Source organism: Phoxinus phoxinus, assembly GCF_949152265.1.
Source record: "Phoxinus phoxinus genome assembly, chromosome: 5".
In the NCBI taxonomy this organism is placed as follows: domain Eukaryota; kingdom Metazoa; phylum Chordata; class Actinopteri; order Cypriniformes; family Leuciscidae; genus Phoxinus; species Phoxinus phoxinus.
The window spans coordinates 19,186,531-19,205,194 of record NC_136880.1 but is presented as its reverse complement, the minus strand read 5'-3'; the positions used below and the strand labels follow the sequence as shown (position 1 = coordinate 19,205,194).

The window sequence follows — 18,664 nt, the reverse complement described above, 5'->3', positions numbered from 1 at the left end:
TATTAATATTATTATTATTTATAAATGAAAATAATACATTATTAACTTTTATTAAATTACAAGTTATACATAGGAGTTATTTTCGGAGGATTCGCTTTATATGTAAACCAATGAAACAGGAAGACGTTTCGCCCTTAGCCAATGACAAAACAGCTTGTTGAGACGTCGGAGCCCTGGAGGGTGCAAAAAGGACACAATACGCGTCTTATAATCTTATAATTTTGTTGTTTGTATACAAAGACAAAACAAGACACCACTTCAAAACACCACCGCATGTTTAATGTTTTTAAAGGTAAGACTGGAAATGAGAAACAAATCGCTTTTCGCAGTTTGCCATGGGCCATTTTAGGGTCGTTTGTCAACGCACTCCTGTTGTGGAGGGGCCCTGTGGGAGCATGATATAATGGGGGGCCGTAAGGGGTAGTTCACTTCAGATTTGCATTGTTCTTATTTGCAGTGCACTATATTTAGGAATGTATGTAATGCATGCTGACAGATTTGTTATGTGTTTGTTTCGTTTGTGTCATTTTCTTCACCCAGTGCAAGACTGCATGCAAAACGTCATGGTATATGACGCTGTCAATGCTTCGTTTTGTCTGAAGTTACTAACTCCTCGGCTATTGTTATGACAACTGAAAGTGCTGGTAAATGCATAATCAACTATAATCGTTTATTCTAAATTTGCTCCAGTATAGGACAAAATATGGCCCATAGTTTTTCTAGCTATGAGCTTTTTGTTGTTGTTTCCACTTTGAAATGAACCAGATAGGATGTACTTAACACAAATGTGCAATTTATTTGTATTTAAAATGTATTTATTTTTTTGTTTTGACATTTCCATTAAAATGTTTGTGAAAGTTTAAAGTTTATTTTTAAAACAATCATCTATAGTAGTATATCCTGACTGAAGGAATAGGTCAATTTTGTAAAATATTTATTTAAGGGTGAAGATTCTGAAGTCTATACGTGTGATATGCAAAATATGGTTTTCAATAGATGGAGCAGCAGGTTGTACTCCAAATGTAATACAATACCTATAAACAGATTACATAAATATATATATTTTTACCCCAGTTTTGCCCAAGTACTAAAGAGTCAGTGTTTGTGTACTGTAACTCTGTAAGTCTGTTTTTCAGCTCTAAAAATGGAAGTTTTGTGTTGAAAACCCTAAACATGAAGAAGAAAGTCAGTCCATCCCAGCAGTCAAAAGTGAAGGACATCAGTAGCACAGAAACACAGGAGACAACACGTGATGGGCCGACGGCGTGTGATGCCAGCAGCGATGTTGACGTGGCCAATAAAGATTCTTCGCAGGAAAAGAAGCATCTGCAAATATCCCAAAGCGATGGCTGTTTCCTGAAGTTCTTGAACGAAGACCGTCAGAAACTGCCATCATTCTGTGACATAACTCTCATGGTCAGTGGGAAGATGTATCATGCCCACAAGGTGGTTTTGGCTTTCGGCAGTGGCTATTTTCATGCCAAATTCAGTGAAAACCTCGAATTGCACCATGTTACCATTGATAACATAGAGGGCTCCACCTTTGGGCTCTTGCTCAACTTCCTGTACACGTCTGAATTTGAAGTTTCAGAAAGCCAGATTCCTGCTCTGACCGAGGCTGCCTGTTTTCTGGATATGATGGAAGCTGTGAATCTTTTATCAAAGTTGGTGACGCCAGCTCACGCTGATGAAGAAAGTGATGTTCAGCGGATTCCCCAGGAGACCCCAGATGTCCCGCATGTCCAAACTTCAGTAGGAGCCAAGTGCTCCTTTTGCAGTCGCACGTTCTGCTACAAGAAGTCTCTGGAGAATCACCTTGCCAAGACGCACAGCTCTTGTTGCCATGTTGAGGAAGAGCAAAACATGGCAAGCACATCTGCGGTCACTACCCGCCGATCTGGCCGTCAGAGGAGGACCCCTGCTAAATTCGAGAGCCAGGAGAGCGGAAATGGTCACGTCCTGTCTGGAAAACCCAGTCAAAAAACTCCAAATGATGACGATGCTACCTTTGAGGAGGAGGAAGAAGGTGACGAAAGCGAGGAAGAGCAACAGACTGAACAGGGAGAGCACGGTAGTAAGGAGGGGCGAGAAGAAAGCTCCAGTGCTGTGGAGGTGGAAGAGGCAGAATGTGAAGACGCTGAGGAGCATGTGTCTGAACTCAGTGAGGCTGGAGAGCAGAAGGAGGCCGAACCGAGATCCACTCATGCTGTCGAGGAGCAAAGCCAAGCGCCGGAGGTCACCGCTCATGTCTTCCCAGAGGGACTGGCTCCCGTCGTGGTCCAGAGCGCTAACAAAAAGACTCTAAAGTGTCCCAAGTGCGACAAGACCTTTGATCGCATAGGTGAGAACCGTAAAGGCTGACGGATGTAATCGGTCTCTTATTTTATTTAATAATGCAGTTCAAATATATAAAAAATAAAATATTATTGGAGTTTAAAACTTAATTCAATAACTATTTTCGGTAACACTAGTTTAGGGTCCAATTCTCACTACCGGTATTAACTATTTGCTTATTAGCATGCATATTGCTAGGATATTGGCTGTTTATTAGTACTTATAAATCACATATTAATGCCTTATTCTGCATGACCTTTATTCTACATCCCTTAATCCCAATACCTAAACTGAACAACTACCGTACTAACTGTTAATAAACAGGAATTAGGAGTTTATTGAGGCAAAAGTTGTAGTTAAAAGTGTGAAATGGACCCTAAACTAAACCCTATTTTATATTATAATATGTTTTAAAATGTCATTTATTCCTCTGATGGTAAAGCTGAATTTTCAGCATCATTACTCCAGTCTTCAGTGTCACATGATCCTTCAGAAATCATTCTAATATGATAATTTGCTGCTCAAGAAACATTTATTATTATTATCAATGTTGAAAACAGTTGTGCTGCTTAATATTTTTTGTGAAAATGGTGATATTTATCACTTTTGATCAATTTAATGTGTACTAAGTGAATAAAAGTTATTCTACGTTTAACTAATTCTACGTATAAGTTATATTAAGTTTTTTTTTTATGTTACCGACCCCACCGCACTTCTATGATGAGCATGTTTTTAGTTTATTAATTAAAATTTATATTTGATATTTTTTGACCATAAAGTATAAAATGTCAGGGCAGTACAACTGAGTGTCCTGATATCATAAGGAAGGAAGCAGTTTGCATTTACCGGTATTTTATTATGATTTGAATAAAAAATGTAAAAAAGAAAGATTAATGCCATTTCGTTGTTAATGTAATAGCTTTGTCTGAATCACTGCTTTGCTATTCCTCATTTTGTAGGTAAATACGAGAGTCACACCAGAGTACACACCGGAGAAAAACCTTTCCAGTGTGACATCTGTCTTCAGTGCTACTCCACCAAATCAAACCTCACGGTGCACAAGAAGAAACATGACAGTGATACGCCCGTCCAGAGGAAAGAGCACAAATGCCCCTTCTGCAACAAGCTTCATGCCAGCAGGAAGACTCTCAGCAGACACGTGAAGAGGTGAGTGGGGATCCCGTCCCAATCCCGGGTTTCACTGAACATGACAAACAAAACACAAAAATCTGAAGAAATAAGTCATTATTTTGCATGAAGAAAGGCAAGCCTATTTCATGACCATTAAGCCACAATTTCTTCCAGTTAGCTTTTGAAATTTTGGTATCCAAATATTTGCATGTATGCCTTTGATGTGCAGCTGAACAAAACAACAAAATCGGAATAATGTATTAAATCTTAGGTAGGTTCACAGAGAAATCCTAAAACGGCCTGGACAGTATTATTGGCACCTTCTAGAAGTAGTTAAAAACGATTCCATTTCAAGCAAGTGATTCTGGTTCACGGTCACTGAATCAACCAGAAAATGAATCATTCTCCTGTTTTGTGTCAATATTTGTACCACGAAACGTGAAGTGTGAAGTTATAATGAAGCATTATGTGAAGTGGTCAGGTCAGACACAAGATTATAGCCAAGCATGGACAATCTCAAGGTTGCGAGCACATTTCCATAGACCTTGATGTTCCTGCTTTCACCATACATAATGTTATCAAGAAATGTAATGCCCATGGTCACTGGATGTGGCCGCGAGAGAAACCTTGATGCAAGATTGCAACGAAAAATAACTGACATCTGCCAACTGCCACACACATTCAAGCCGTACGGCAGTTTCCACTCAAAGATAGGAGAGCCAGGAGAGCCACACTGACATAAAAAAGCCTAACTGCAACTTGCGCTTGAACATGCCAAAATATTTCTGGGAGAATGTCTTGTGGACAGATATTATGACTGATATTACCCCAACTTTGAGAAAAATATAACATATGAATGGATTACCATGGACAATTTGGAAATGTGTGTTCTTAACTGTCATTAAAATAATGTAAAGAAAAAAAATCCTAAAATCATCAAATTGGTATGGAAGCTTGTTTCCGCCACGGAATAAAACAATTTAAAAGATAATTGCAACTCTCTCACAATTGCGAGTTATAAAGTCGGAATGGCGATTTGATATTTTTATAACTTTATAACACGCAATTGCGAGTTTTATATCAAACAATTCTAAGAAAAAAAGTCAGAATTGCGTGATATAAACTTGCAATTGCGAGGGAAAAAGTCAGTATTGTGAGATGAAAAAGTCGCAATTCGTTTTTTTATTTTATTCAATGGTGGAAACAAGCTTCCATTAAATGGGCTTCATTTTCTTCATGTAAAATATAATTTAATATCATGAAATGTGACTTAAATCAGAACAAGAAGTTGGTATGACTTTGTTCTGCAGAATACAAAGGAAGATATTTTGAAGAATGCTGGTAACCAAACTATTATAACCATTATACTTTTTGACCATACAATGGAAGTCAATGGGACCAACTTTCTTATTTTGTGTTGAAAATAAAACTCAGACAGGTTTATTACGACTTAAGGGTGAGTAAATTATGACAGAATTTTTATTTTTGGGTGAACTGTCCCTTTAATAGCAGTTAGTGTCTACTAAACGAATAAATGCATTTCCACAGTTATTAATATTGTAAACTTTAGCTGAAGGAGTAACTGTAAATTTGACATCTGTCTCTCTTTCTGACTGCTGTATTTCATTTCTCTATATGTTGTCCTCGTTTGGAAAGTTTGTGGAAACGCTATCATGGATTTAGTTAGTTCCTACTGAAGAATCATGTTAGCTGTAGTCCCACATTCACCACTTTACAAATTCCCCAGTTTCCAGTACATCTTCTGAACTGTTGTTTTGGTGACGAAACGCTTTGTTACCAACACCTTGTCTGCTTACAGATTTCACCCTGACCACCTCCAGGAGTTTCTCACTCAGAAGAAGAAGAAGAGTGAAGGCTGGAAATGTGACGTGAGTCATTTGCCTTATTTCTTTTTATACACTACGTTCAAATGACCAAGAAAGGTCGACGTGAAATTCTGTTTGGAAACAATTTTACAGTCGCCTGTGTCATTTCCTTAACATTGCTGCTTTTGCAGATCTGTCACAAGTCCTTCAGTCGTCGCCCCCATCTGGAGGAGCACATGATCTTGCATTCACAGGACAAACCCTTCAAGTGTGCCTACTGTGACGAGTGCTTCAAGTCGCGATTTGCCCGGTTGAAGCACCAAGAAAAGTTCCATTTGGGTAAAGCTTTACCTTTCTTTCTTGTGCTAATGAACGGCACCAAAAGCGTTTAACCTGAGAGAATTCCTTTAATGTTGACAAAATGTCCAATATCCAGGACCCTTTCCTTGTGACATCTGTGGTCGTCAGTTTAATGACACTGGAAACCGCAAACGTCACATAGAGTGCACACATGGGGGGAAGAGGAAATGGACCTGCTTTCTGTGTGGCAAATCGGTTCGAGAGAGGTAAGAAGCCGCTGTTGTGCTCAAAACACTGATATTACCCAAACTGTATGCCAGTGCGATAATGGTTTAAAAAAAACAAGCTCTCTCTTGTTCTCCTATATTTATGTAATACAATTCACAATTGCACTGCAGCCTTGAGTCTGTGTATCATTGAACTTCAACTTTTCCTCCTTGAGCTGAACTAAGATCTTATGATACTGGTCCACTATTTTTATCTATAATTGCAGCACTTATATATGCTACATAATCTTTGAACATATTTTCAGGACAACCCTCAGAGAGCATCTGAGGATCCATAGCGGGGAAAAACCTCACCTGTGCAGCATCTGCGGACAAAGTTTCCGTCACGGGAGCTCCTACAGGTCTGTGAGAGTGCCCAAATACTACATACAAGAAACATGGTTCACGTCCAAAAAAACTAAAACGAATTCTGAGAGAATATGTGCCGATGAATAGATAAGCAAGCTTATAGATCTTTTATCGATCTTGCACATCTTCGGTTTTTGAAGGAAGTCTCTAATGCTTACAAAGGTGGCAAAAATATTGTTAAATATTACATATTAAACAGTTTTTCTATTTTTAATATATTTAAAAATGTCATTTTATTCTTGCAATTCAAAGCTGAATTTTCAGCATCATTACTCCAGTCTTCAGTGTCACATGATCCTTCAGAAATCATTCTGATATGATGATTTGCTGCTCAAGAAACATTTCTTATTGTCATCAATGTTAATATTAAGGAGTTGTGTGTATTTATTACCAGTGTTGTTACGTCTATATTTTAGGCTTCACCTTCGTGTTCATCACGAGGACAAGCGCTATGAATGTGAGGAATGTGGCAAAACCTTCATTCGTCATGATCATCTAAAGAAACACAAAAAAATTCATACAGGTATTTTTTCAAAGTTACATTTTTGATTGTGGTCTCAGAAACCCCAGATATAAATTTGAACATACTATGATTTCACATGCTAATTTAATTCAAGGTGGCATCATTTCGCCATCTGTTTGTCAGATGTAATGTGATGCCTTAAATGTCTAGATGGATGACTCACTAGGATTTAAAACTGTCGTTCCACACCTGTGTGACTTTTTTTCTTCTGTGGAACATAAAAAAAAGATATTTTAAGGAATATTGGTAACCAAAGAAACTCTCTCGGCTCCCATTAACTTCCAAAAATATAATGGAAATCAATTGGAACTGAAACTGGTTACCAAAATGTTAATTTTGGACTATCCCTTTAAGGCCAAAAACTGTAAAATCCACCTTAAAACGATTAAACTAACCATGAGTTTCTTCATCCTGCTCTTGACTGCTTTATGTGCTCTATAAGTGTGTATGTAGGATTATAGTCATTTGTTTTGTGTAGGCGAGAGAGCGCACCAGTGTGAAGAGTGTGGAAAATGCTTCCGCCGTGCCGATCACCTGACTGTGCATTATAAAAGCATTCACCTGGGAGAGAAGATCTGGCGAAGGCATGTGAACTCACACACACACACACACACACACACACACACACACACACACACACACACACACACACACACACACACACACACACACACACACACACACACACACACACACACACACACACACACACACACATCGATTTCAGAAACAAAAGCATTGTTTTTGTGACGAGACATGCTGTCTTTGTTATGCAATACTAAATAATGTCTGCAGTTGATGTTGGTTGTGTGAGATCTGTGATGTCGTGATCATGTACTGTATTTTGACAGGTATAAAGCAGTTGTGCATCAGTGTCAGGTGTGCAAGAAAGAGTTCAGGGGGAAGACCAACCTCATGTCACATTTCAGAACGCATTCAGGTAAAATACGCTACCATTAAAAAGGTTGTTTTAGGAAAGAAATTAATACTTTTATTCAGCAAGGATGCATTAAAAAGAATCAAAAGTGACTAAAGACATGTAACAAAAGATTTCTATTTCAAATAAATAATACATTTCAACAACATAGACAATAATAATAAATGTTTCTTGAGCAGCAGATCATCATTTTAGAATGATTTCTGAAGGATCATGTGACACTGAAGACTGGAGTAATGATGCTGAAAGTTCAGCTTTGATCACAGAAATAAAACATAAAAATCATAAATTGATTCAAAAAAATTCTTTACAATATTGTTTTTTACTGTCCTTTTGAGCAAAAAATGCAGCCTTGGTGAGCATAATAGACATCTTTCAAAAAGATTTAAAATTCTTACCGACTTCACACTTTTTGACCTGTAAATCTTTAACGGCCAATTTGGGACATTTCTGTTACACCATTTTTTCTGTCCTCAGGTGAGAAACCCCACCGGTGTGTGATCTGTAACCAGACCTTCCGCATCAAGAAGACTCTGACCAAACACATGGTCATTCACTCAGATGTACGTCCTTTCAACTGCCCGCACTGCAGTGCTACATTCAAGCGTAAGGACAAGCTGAAGTACCACGTGGACCACGTTCACAGCGCCCGCCTGCTCGACCAGCAGAACCTGCCTGTGCCCCCCACCAGCAAGCTGACCGAGCCGTCGCCATCAAACCAAACACCCAAACCATACCACAACACAGCGAAGACTGCGCTGCAGAGTGTGGCGGCTGATGTCTGCGTTCCCGTGACGCTCGTCCCCGTCCAGATGACTGAGGACACGGTGCACGGGGCGTCACATGGCGTCCTTCCAGCTGTGAGCCAGCAACAGCAGACAGGCTACCAGTCCGCCACTGACCTAGTGTTCTTGGAGAAGTACACCCTCACGCCTCAGCCCACCAACATAGTGCACCCAGTGCGGCCGGACCAGATGCTGGACCCTCGAGAGCAGTCGTACTTGGGCACGCTATTGGGACTGGACTCGGCTTCATCTGTACAAAATATGTCTAGTGCTGAACATACTCATTAATTCGCAGCACATCAATGCTATTACATACTTTGTTCTTCACATTAATTCCTTTTGGTCTCTTTGTGCTGTTCTTAAAGACATGGTTCACTCTAAAATGCATTCTCTATTGTAATTCAAAGCAGAAAATAGTTTGGAACGACATGACGGAGAATAAATAATGACAGAATTAAAATTGTTCCGTGAACTATTCCTTTAATAGTGAAGTAAACGGCTAATAATGAATTGAGGATTTTATCATCCACTGTGAAATTTTGACTCTAAATTGAATCTGTGTGTAAATGTCTCCTTTATAAGCCATTTGTGTTCATATATCTGACGCATAACTGCAGTGCTGATGAGTTATTATATTTGTGTCAAATCTTCTCAAGTAATTCACCACCCCTAACCAAAGTTAGTGATGAAATCAGCGCACAGCTCTTTTGCTCGTGTTCTTGTAAATAAAGCGCTCTGGAACTCTTGAGTTCAGGAAGTGATTTTATACTGCTTGTTCTTGTCGTTTGTTGTGTTTTTGCTGTTCAGTCACATGGTGGGATGTTGGAAAAAAGTTTTAAAGACAACCATTATGACCACTTTCTTTGGGAAACCTGTTTTATTCTGTTTGCTGTATGAATCGTTACATCTGTTTAAACCTGTAAAATAAGATACAAATAAGATGAAATTCTGATAACTTTGTAATGTAAAAAAATGAGATCTTTATATCAGTCCAGCAGACTAGCCTACTGACAAAACATCAGTTAACACTCTTTATCTCCCAATAATTTCTTAGTTAGATTATGTTTATTCTGTTGTCTTTCTGCAATTATTCAGTTTTCCAACAGCATTTCCTATCCACAGTTTGGACATATTCATGTAGCTCTCCATTTGTCCATTCACAATTCATTGCGCAGGAAACCAGCTCAAACACATGAATAAGATTACAACTAAATCTGACTGACACGCACAAAAATGAATAAACAGTAATTGCCCATTTCAGTCTTTCGAGTCACACTGCCTCCCTGTGGTCAAATATCAGCAATTCTTTATATATCAGCAGTTGTTCAACCCAGTTTAAAGTTCAAAGCCTTTATTGTCATATGCACAGTTCCCTGCACAATTAAATTATTCTGCTTTCCACGAGAATAAAGTATTAAGATAAGAAGAAACATATAGTATAGATTACAAATATACAAACAGAAACAGTGCAATACAAAGTAGTCCAAATATAGTAGCCCTAGGCTATAGTTGTGTGGTCTGAACAGGTCGCATATGCGTCAATGAATGCGCCTATGATGAGGAGTCTGTGTTGAAATATTTTTCGGTAATAGGGTGATGTCAGGGTCAATGATTGTTTGACCCATTTAACATTCTGGTGGCTGTTAATAAATACTATTTCTTAGACGTCCTGAATTTTATATGTAGGCCTACCTTTTGCCAGTTTGTGTTGGGGTAGGACGAGTCTTTAACGGAACTGGCTCTTCTGTGGACTCTGCGGTGGTAGCTAGATGTTCTGCAAGGAGGGTAAAGGTATGATGCTCTCAGCAGTCTTTACCACTCTCTGCAGGCACTTACGGTCCATTTCTGTCGTACTCTATACCATAGGCTACTGTGATTCAACTGGTCAGGATGCTCTCGTGAATCATCAGATAATTCTTGTGAATCATGCTCCTGTCCCTCTCATCACTGGGCATCATAGGAACTCCACTTGACTGGTTTAAATCCTTTCTAACAGGAAGGTATTTCAGGGTTGTCTGGAGAGACAAGGTATCCAAAGCACATCAATTGATCATGGGGATTCCTCAGGTTTCAGTTCTGGGACCCCTCCTCTTTTCCATATACACCACATTACATGGTTTCTCCTACCATTGCTATGCTGATGACACGCAGCTGTACCTTTCATTTCAACCAGATCCAGATGATCCACAGTAGCTGCACAAATCTTCAAGTGGTCTGGCGTACATCTTGGATGAAAGAACATCACCTGCAGCTCAACCTTGCAAAGACAAATTTTTCTTTCTATAAAAATCTACTGCTTACATACAAATTATTATTTGAATTATCACTCAGTGACTACCGTGTATTACTTTCTTTGGAAGGCTTTTGTCTTTCAAACGCATTAAAATTCATATTTGCATGCATTTTATTTCTCTTTGCATTTTCATATAAATATTGTACAAGATCATCCTATTCAAATCAATGTTATAAATAAGTTATCAAAAAGTAGTCTGATTATATTACCGTACCTTAAATGTGTAATGTAATGAATTATGTTACCAACTACCATTTTTGTCATGCCATTTGGAATCAGTACCGACTACAATTTGTGAGTAATCTACCCAGCACATGATGGACATCTGGTAGGATTTGTTGATCCAGAAGCCACTCAGAAGTCCATCAGCTGCCCAATATCAACCAAAAACAATTCCTAGTTTCCATATGAATCATCTGCACTCCCCATGTCTTCACTGTTACTGTATGCACAATATTTTGTGACTTACCTTCATCTTTTTCACATTTGACAATTTTTTTCTTGTCTACTGTTATTTCTTTGGTTCCCAATCTGGTGCTTGTTAAAAAGTGTGCGTCTCTGCCTGAAAGTTGTCATCAAGAACACTGAGGCAAAGATGATCTTATAGCAGGATTTGTTTTCATACAGAAAGTTTTCTGATCTGACGTGGGAAATTACATTCATGTGCATGTTTTGTCTGTATATTTCTGTTCTTTGGATCTGAAGTTAAAATGACGAATGTTTTCCACTTTAATCATCTGCACTCCCCGTATCCACATCGTTGTCTATTTTCAATATTGTGACACCTTCAATTTTGAGAAAAAAATAAAAATATTAGCTGTTATTTATTTGGTTCCCATCCTGTGGTGCTTGTTTAAAACGGAGCTTGACATCAAAAGAGGTAAAATGTATACCTTATAGGACATCTAACATACGGAAACAAATGTACAGTTGGCCAATATCAGAAATATCTTCAGATGCTCTTTAAAGGGCTGACGAAATGTTTTCTGATCTGATGAACTAAATAACCAAAAGCAAATTTAGATACATATTTCTATTAAAAGATGCTCTGTGCTAGCTGCAAGGATTAAGTAATTTTTGTATAAAGCAAACTCCAATTCAATGTAACATTGGTTGTTTTTCTTATTCTACGCGTAGCTTACATTTTACTGGTTTAATACTAAACACCTAGTATGTACTGTCATACTTTTTATTCGCATTCACTGGCTACTCTTATGGACTTCCAAACCAAATTGTACCAAACCAACACCAACACTACGATTCAATACTTGAGAGATCATCTTTTTAAGCTCTGAAAAAAGTTGAAGGTTGGAGAACCTCAGAATATTAGCCGAAAAACAATAAAAGCAGATGTGGACGGACACACAAAGCGAGAAACATCTGGATTCCAGATGAGGACAGCCTTCACATTCCACAAGCTGAACCCATAAAACACACACAGACACACATTTACTCCAAAGCATGTCACAATAAAACTATATTTATAAATTAAAAAACGAAATCTCCTTAACATGGTTCTTCAAAAAATTCTCCCAATACAATATTGCTGACAAACACTGAAAAATATATTCTCAGTAAAAACGATTTCCGTGAATAATGAAATATCTGCAAGAGACATTTACTGAGAGTAAAAATGTAAAAAAGGACAAAAAAAAAAGTTAAGAACCTCCTAATATGCGCTAAAACAGGGCAGATGACAACAGAAATTTCTCTTCAAACTTTGACATTTACGTCCTTGGTTGGACTACATTCACCTTGAAACCTCACACCCATATAGTGTTGAAACTAAATCCCATTCAATTATTGCTATTTCTCTCAAAATCTCTTTTTTTTTGTCCATCCATAAGAGGAAATCTTTCCATTTTCTCCAATAACACATTTCCCAACTATTTTGAGGTGAAAAATTTAGTAAAAAAAAAGTCTGAATCTGTTCTTGTAAGCAGGAACTGATGTTTTCCTATGCTTTAGTAGACTAATTTCTAAGACCTAAGTATTGTTGGGGCTCACAAGCTATTGGTTTTTAGGTCAGCACTAATCCTAATTCTAATCGGTTGCACTAGTAGGCCACATTTTTTTTGTAATCCATAAGGCAAAAAACTGTTTGGGCACTTCTGCTTGTAAGTCACATGATGTCGACGAAGAACTCCCCGTTGGCTGTGTTGCACGAGCGGCGGGAGCCCGTGAGTTCGGGGGGAATGCTGGCGAGAAGGCGGGCGGACGGCGACCCCGGGGCGGCTCGTGCGGATCCCTGCTTCAGGCTGTAGCTGTGAGATCGTGAGCTCCGCACGCTGCCCTCGCTGGGTGCCGCCGCCGAGCGCTCGCTGGGGGCTCTGTCTCTGCGGAAGTCGAACTCATGAGCGTCGCCCATTTCGCCTCCGCCTCCTATCCTGAAGTCTCCAGCTGCGGTTTTCCCCTCGGTCCTGCTCCAGCTGCAGTTTGAACCGCTGCTCCCTATGGACAGCAACGTTAAGGGAAGTGAGACGCTACTTAAATGTCATGTAAAGGTTTTTCTGCAATGTATATTGTGGCAGGAAAAAATACAGGAAGTTTCATTAGATGACTTGAAAAGCTCCATTTGGAAAATAATTAATCATTCTAGAATTGATTTTTTGGGGGAGTGCATCAAAATAAAAAAAGCTGAAAAATTACTTTTTACTCTGAAGACTTTAGGTGTGAAGTGCTGAACGATTTGAGCAAAACTAAGATTCACACTGTTTTTTGACCAATTCAATTTGACGATAAAATAATCACAATTACTATAATTTTATTGTGATTATTATTCAATATATTAAACAAAAAATAAATATACTTGTATATAAACACATCTATTTATACAACATACATACACTAAACAAAATTATATATGCAACACTTTTGTTTTTGCCCCCATTATTTATGAGCTGAAAGATCTAAGACTTTTTCTATGTACACAAAAGCCCTATTTCTCTCAAATATTGTTCACAAATCTGTCTAAATCTGTGTTAGTGAGCACTTCTTTGCTGAGATAACCCATCCACCTCACAGGTGTGGCATATCAAGATGCTGATTTAGATCTGGTCAGATTTAGACAGATTTGTGAACAATATTTGAGAGAAATAGGGCTTTTGTGTACATAGAAAAAGTCTTAGATCTTTCAGCTCATAAATAATGGGGGCAAAAACAAAAGTGTTGCGTTTACAATTAATTTTGTTCAGTGTACATGCATATAAAAACATACATACATACATCTTAATTTCATTTTTAAACAGTATACCATCAAGCATTGCAACATACTTTGTTTAACCTGGAACAACATTCCATATCCCTACCCCTAAACCTATCCCAACCAATATCTTATCCCTAAAATCAGAGGGAAATTATATGTGAATAACACTGATGTAAACGCACCTAACCCTGGTTGTAAGCCTAAACTTGACATAAACTGTAAACTTGTCCTTCAAATCTGATTGGTTGATTGGAATGTTGTTCGAGGACCAACAAATATGTTGATCCAAGAACATGTTGTCCTTGGTGAAATCAGGTTCACCATAAAGGATCCGAGCCGTTCTGAGACTCATGAACATCTGTTGTTCGCACATCACTCTGAAACCGGTATTCACTAGGGTTTGCATTGACTAGTCGATGTTTTGCCATGATGCTTTAAGCTTGACGTCGATTAGTCAGCTCAAGGTTAAGGCTTATTTGTTCATTTATAACATCAGCGACTTGTTGACGTTGACTCGACTTTAATCACATAAATGTGTTCAAAAGTTAAAAAGCTGTTCAACCCCTAGTATTTACTTACTAAAACCGCAGCCTGCAGGATTGATCAAAGTGCACTAAACCGTATCGCAAAAAATATTTCATTTCCATATGTCGTGCAGCATGATTTGAGGTTCCTCACCTTCACTGTGCTGGCTGCCTGCGCTGCCTCCACCGGCCTCAGAGTAGCTGTGAGCTGGGTCCGCATGGGAATGGGCTGTTGGGTACTGGTAAGGGAACGCGGCGGGCCAGGGAGCTTCAGCGGGGTGAAGCAATGGAGCAAGAGTGTCCTGATCAGACGCCCCGCTAGAGCCGTCATGGTCATTCAGAGAGAGATGGGCCATGTCTACAACAAAACACAGTCCCGTTGATAGAGTTGTCGACACAATGCAAACCTGACTGTACAGTGACGGCAACTTTCACTGGGACAGATGGAAGTGCGGGGCCATGAATAGCTGGAGCCTGAAATAGAATTTTCCCTCGTACTGACAAGCCTACACTAAACATAGCAGTGGAATATTTATATAGCTACATAATCAAACAGAAAATTCATAAATTCAACATCTGGACTAACAACAACTCAAATCCAAAAAGTGGTTTAAAATCTCCTACTAGCTTACAATGAAAGAATGCACTTGTTTTATTTATATATACAATGGGCAGGAACCATATGTAAACTGTGAGATTACATTGTGTTAAAGGATTAGCTCAGACCGAAATTTTGTCTTTCCTTAATATATAGGATATATTATACAGTTAGGTCCATATGTATTTGGACACAGGCACAATTTTTCTTTTTTTCAGGTATTTACCAACACATATTCAAGCTATAGTTATTTAATGGATATGGGCTGAAAGTGCACACTCTCAGGTTTAATTTGAGGGTATTTACATCCAAATTGGAGGAAGGGTTTAGGAATTACAGCTCTTGGGAGAGCCACCCCCCCTTTTTCAAGGGACCAAAAGTAATTGGACAATTGAATCAAAAGTGATTTCATGGACAGGTGTGGGCTATTCCTTCGTTATTTATTCATTAATTAAACAGGTAAAAGGTCTGGAGTTGATTCTAAGTGTAGTATTTGCATTTGGAATATATTGCTGTGAACCTACATCATGCGTTCAAAGGAGCTCTCCATGCAAGTAAAACAGGCCATCATTAGGCTTCAAAAACAAAATAAATCCATCCGAGAGATAGCAGGAATATTAGGAGTGGCCAAATCAACAGTTTGGTACAATCTGAGAAAAAAAGAATCCACTGGTGAGCTCAGCAACATAAAAAGGCCTGGACGTCCACGGAAGACAACAGTGGTAGATGATCGCAGGATCCTCTCCATGGTAAAGAAAAACCCATTCACAACATCCAGCCAAGTGAAGGACACTCTCCAGGAGGTAGGCGTGTCATTGTCAAAGTCTACAATCAAGAGAAGACTTCACGAGAACAAATACAGAGGGTTCACCACAAGGTGCAAACCATTCGTAAGCATCAAGAATAGAAAGGCCAGATTAGACTTTGCCAAAAAGCATCTAAAAAAGCCTGACCAGTTCTGGAAAAGCATTCTTTGGACGGATGAAACTAAAATCAACATGTACCAAAATGACGGGAAGAAAAAAGTATGGAGAAAGCTTGGAACAGCTCATGATCCAAAGAATACAACATCTTCTGTTAAACATGGTGGAGGCAGTGTGATGGCATGGGCATGCATGGCTTCCAGTGGCACTGGATCACTGGTGTTTATTGATGATGTAACAGAAGACAGAAGCAGCCGGATGAATTCTGAAGTGTATAGGAATATACTGTCTGCCCAGATTAAGCCAAATGCAGCAAAGTTGGTTGGACGGCGCTTCACAGTACAGATGGACAATGATCCAAAACACACTGCAAAAGCAACCCAGGAGTTTTTTAAGGAAAAGAAGTGGAATATTCTGCAATGGCCGAGTCAATCACCTGATCTCAACCCGATCGAGCATGCATTTCACTTGCTGAAGGTAAAACTAAAGGCAGAAAGACCTACAAACAAACAACAGCTGAAGACAGCTGCAGTTAAGGCCTGGCAAAGCATCACAAAGCAGGAAACCCAGTCTTTGGTGATGTCCATGAGTTCCAGACTTCAGGCAGTCATTGTCTGCAAAGGATTCTCAACAAAATATTAAAAATGAACATTTTATTTATGATTATATTAATTTGTCCAATTACATTTGAGCCCCTGAAAATAGGGGTACTGTGTATAAAAATGGTTGCAGTTCTTAAAATGTTTACTTGATATTTTTGTTCAACCCCTTTAATTAAAGCTGAAAGTCTGCACTTCAAATTCATATTGATTGTTTCATTTTAATTTTATTCTGGTGGTATACAGAACCAAAAGTATGAAAATTGTGCCTGTGTCCAAATATATATGGACCTAACTGTAAATAATGTTCACCCGAACCCAAATGACTCTTTCTTCTGTTCTTCTGTGGAGCACAAAAGGAGGAATCTCAGAACAGCTCTTCTTTATTTAATAAAATTAATGCATGTTGAAGCCGCCAAGCCATGTGTGACCCTCCCATGGCCTCATGGGATGGTAAAGTGTCCATCGAATGCACACTTCAGAATCTCGCTGGACATAGTAGACTTTTCCACTCCAGTGACTTTTCGCCTACTAATTTTCCAAAACTATGAATTTGGACATACATTGGAGTACTGTTTTTCTCATGCTATATAGTAGGGAAGTATTCGATTTTGGACGAAGCGCTAGTAAGCAATGACGTACATCCGAGTGAACGAGATGGAGGGAAGTTAGCGAGTGAAGGGCATGACAATTTTGGACTGGAACGCAGCCCCAATTTAACTTTTTGAAAGACAAATATAGACTACTGCCACCTGCTGGTATGGAGAGTTATGGAGAGCTAGTTGACGGTTGTCTTTGACGTGTGTTGAAGCGCAATGTTTTGGCCTAGCTGCAGGCAACGCGAGTCGACACCACAGTCGGTTTTGTCTGCAGTGCACTAATAAGCTGCAAAAAGATCCGGATATGATCTGGCTATGCCATATATGGCTTTGTGAGATGATTAAAATTTAAAGCAAAAGCTCTCAGGTGGCAAGTCACATGCCACATATTCATATGCGCCCATAGGACCACTAACTTTTGGACCCATTTCAGATCTTGACAGCCCCTGGTCACAGTATGGTTTTACTGTCTGGTAAAGAACAGCTCAGAGATCCATATTTTATGATCTGGTCCACAGAAGAATGAAAGTCATACAGGTTTGGAACAACACAAGGGTGAGCAAATGACAGAAATCTCATAAAAGCACTTACTGCCGGAAAGATCTCCAAAGATGTAGTAGCACTGCTCGGAGAAGGTGATTTTGTTGACGGTGTGGCGGATGAAGCCAGCCTTCAGCAGGTTGCTGGCGTACTTGCGTGCTTCACGGCGATCTGCGAAGCCCTCCACATGATGAAACAGCCAGTCAACCACATCAGAGCCTGAAAACCAACATGGGCACCAATTATTATATACAGCGGCTCCATGGAGTAGTTTGCTGATGTTTATTTTAAAGCTGTGATGAAATAGTAGCAGATATTTTTCTCTTATATTGTGACATACATCTGAGTATTACAAATATTACTAAAAAAGAAAAAAGAATTAGGGCAGGGACTTGATTCTATGCATCAGTTGTGGACCGGATTTGAGATGTGGGTTCTGCACTAAAAAATGATTGCAAGCTTGCAGTTGATTGTGGAGGGACAGGCTTCAAACAGAATGTTGCAGTGTTTATCTTGTTGCGATGTACACTGTAATAAACTATTATTATTTCTGTTATGGAATATTGCAGTGTTTATTATAAATGATATATCCATGCACATTTTTTTTTTTCATGTGCCCTCATAATCAACAACACTAACTTCTTCTCCCCATCACAACATCTCTACTGTCCCACTGGAGCAAGGGCGGGTCAATAACATCGGTTTCAGCAACCTGCCACTCACATGACATCACAGCAATTAGCAAACGACAGCGATCAAATGATCCGATCAATTCCTAATGGACAAAATAAAGTCCCGCCTGCATTTTTTTTCTCGCTTGAAAAGCGGTTTCACAAGAAAGAACGTCAAAGTAGGGAAGAAAATACGATCTGTTTCATGCTGACTTGAATATTGGTACAATTACAGGTCAAA

At 39.0% G+C, this 18,664-nt stretch overlaps 2 protein-coding genes across 5 annotated transcripts in view; one reads left to right on the top strand and one right to left on the bottom strand.

The window, feature by feature from the left end:
* The first annotated feature begins 125 nt into the window (after window positions 1–125).
* On the top strand, window positions 126–9,326 carry zbtb41 (zinc finger and BTB domain containing 41). 4 transcript variants are annotated; one of them, XM_079614415.1, is made up of 12 exons: window positions 126–292; window positions 541–644; window positions 1,125–2,341; window positions 3,294–3,501; window positions 5,285–5,354; window positions 5,483–5,630; window positions 5,728–5,857; window positions 6,124–6,219; window positions 6,643–6,749; window positions 7,228–7,333; window positions 7,601–7,689; window positions 8,164–9,244. In XM_079614415.1, exons 3-12 carry the CDS (start codon window positions 1,174–1,176, stop codon window positions 8,757–8,759), a joined length of 2,718 nt encoding a protein of 905 aa, XP_079470541.1. In that variant the 5' UTR covers window positions 126–292; window positions 541–644; window positions 1,125–1,173; the 3' UTR covers window positions 8,760–9,244. The 4 variants fall into 4 exon arrangements, with proteins under 4 accessions (XP_079470541.1, XP_079470543.1, XP_079470542.1 ...); XM_079614416.1 differs by having other exon boundaries at window positions 131–292; window positions 1,137–2,341; XM_079614417.1 differs by lacking the exon at window positions 541–644 and having other exon boundaries at window positions 1,137–2,341; window positions 8,164–9,326.
* A 2,902-nt stretch (window positions 9,327–12,228) lies between these two features.
* dvl3a (dishevelled segment polarity protein 3a) overlaps window positions 12,229–18,664 on the bottom strand; it is a 20,210-nt gene continuing 13,774 nt past the window's right edge. The window contains exons 13-15 of the mRNA XM_079614117.1: window positions 17,804–17,971; window positions 14,648–14,851; window positions 12,229–13,215 (exon numbers count right to left, since the gene is read on the bottom strand). Of these exons, the coding sequence (XP_079470243.1) occupies window positions 12,887–13,215; window positions 14,648–14,851; window positions 17,804–17,971 (701 nt within the window). The 3' untranslated portion in view covers window positions 12,229–12,886. The remainder of the gene's footprint in view (window positions 13,216–14,647; window positions 14,852–17,803; window positions 17,972–18,664) is intronic.

What these genes read in the sequence shown, in the direction of transcription:
- zbtb41 (XM_079614417.1), top strand. Translation starts at nt 1,174, where the DNA reads ATGAAGAAGAAAGTCAGTCCATCCCAGCAGTCAAAAGTGAAGGACATC. An exon ending in CCAAGAAAAGTTCCATTTGG is followed by an intron (nt 5,631 to 5,727) that starts GTAAAGCTTTAC and finishes TCCAATATCCAG; the next exon opens with GACCCTTTCCTTGTGACATC. An exon ending in ACACAAAAAAATTCATACAG is followed by an intron (nt 6,750 to 7,227) that starts GTATTTTTTCAA and finishes TGTTTTGTGTAG; the next exon opens with GCGAGAGAGCGCACCAGTGT.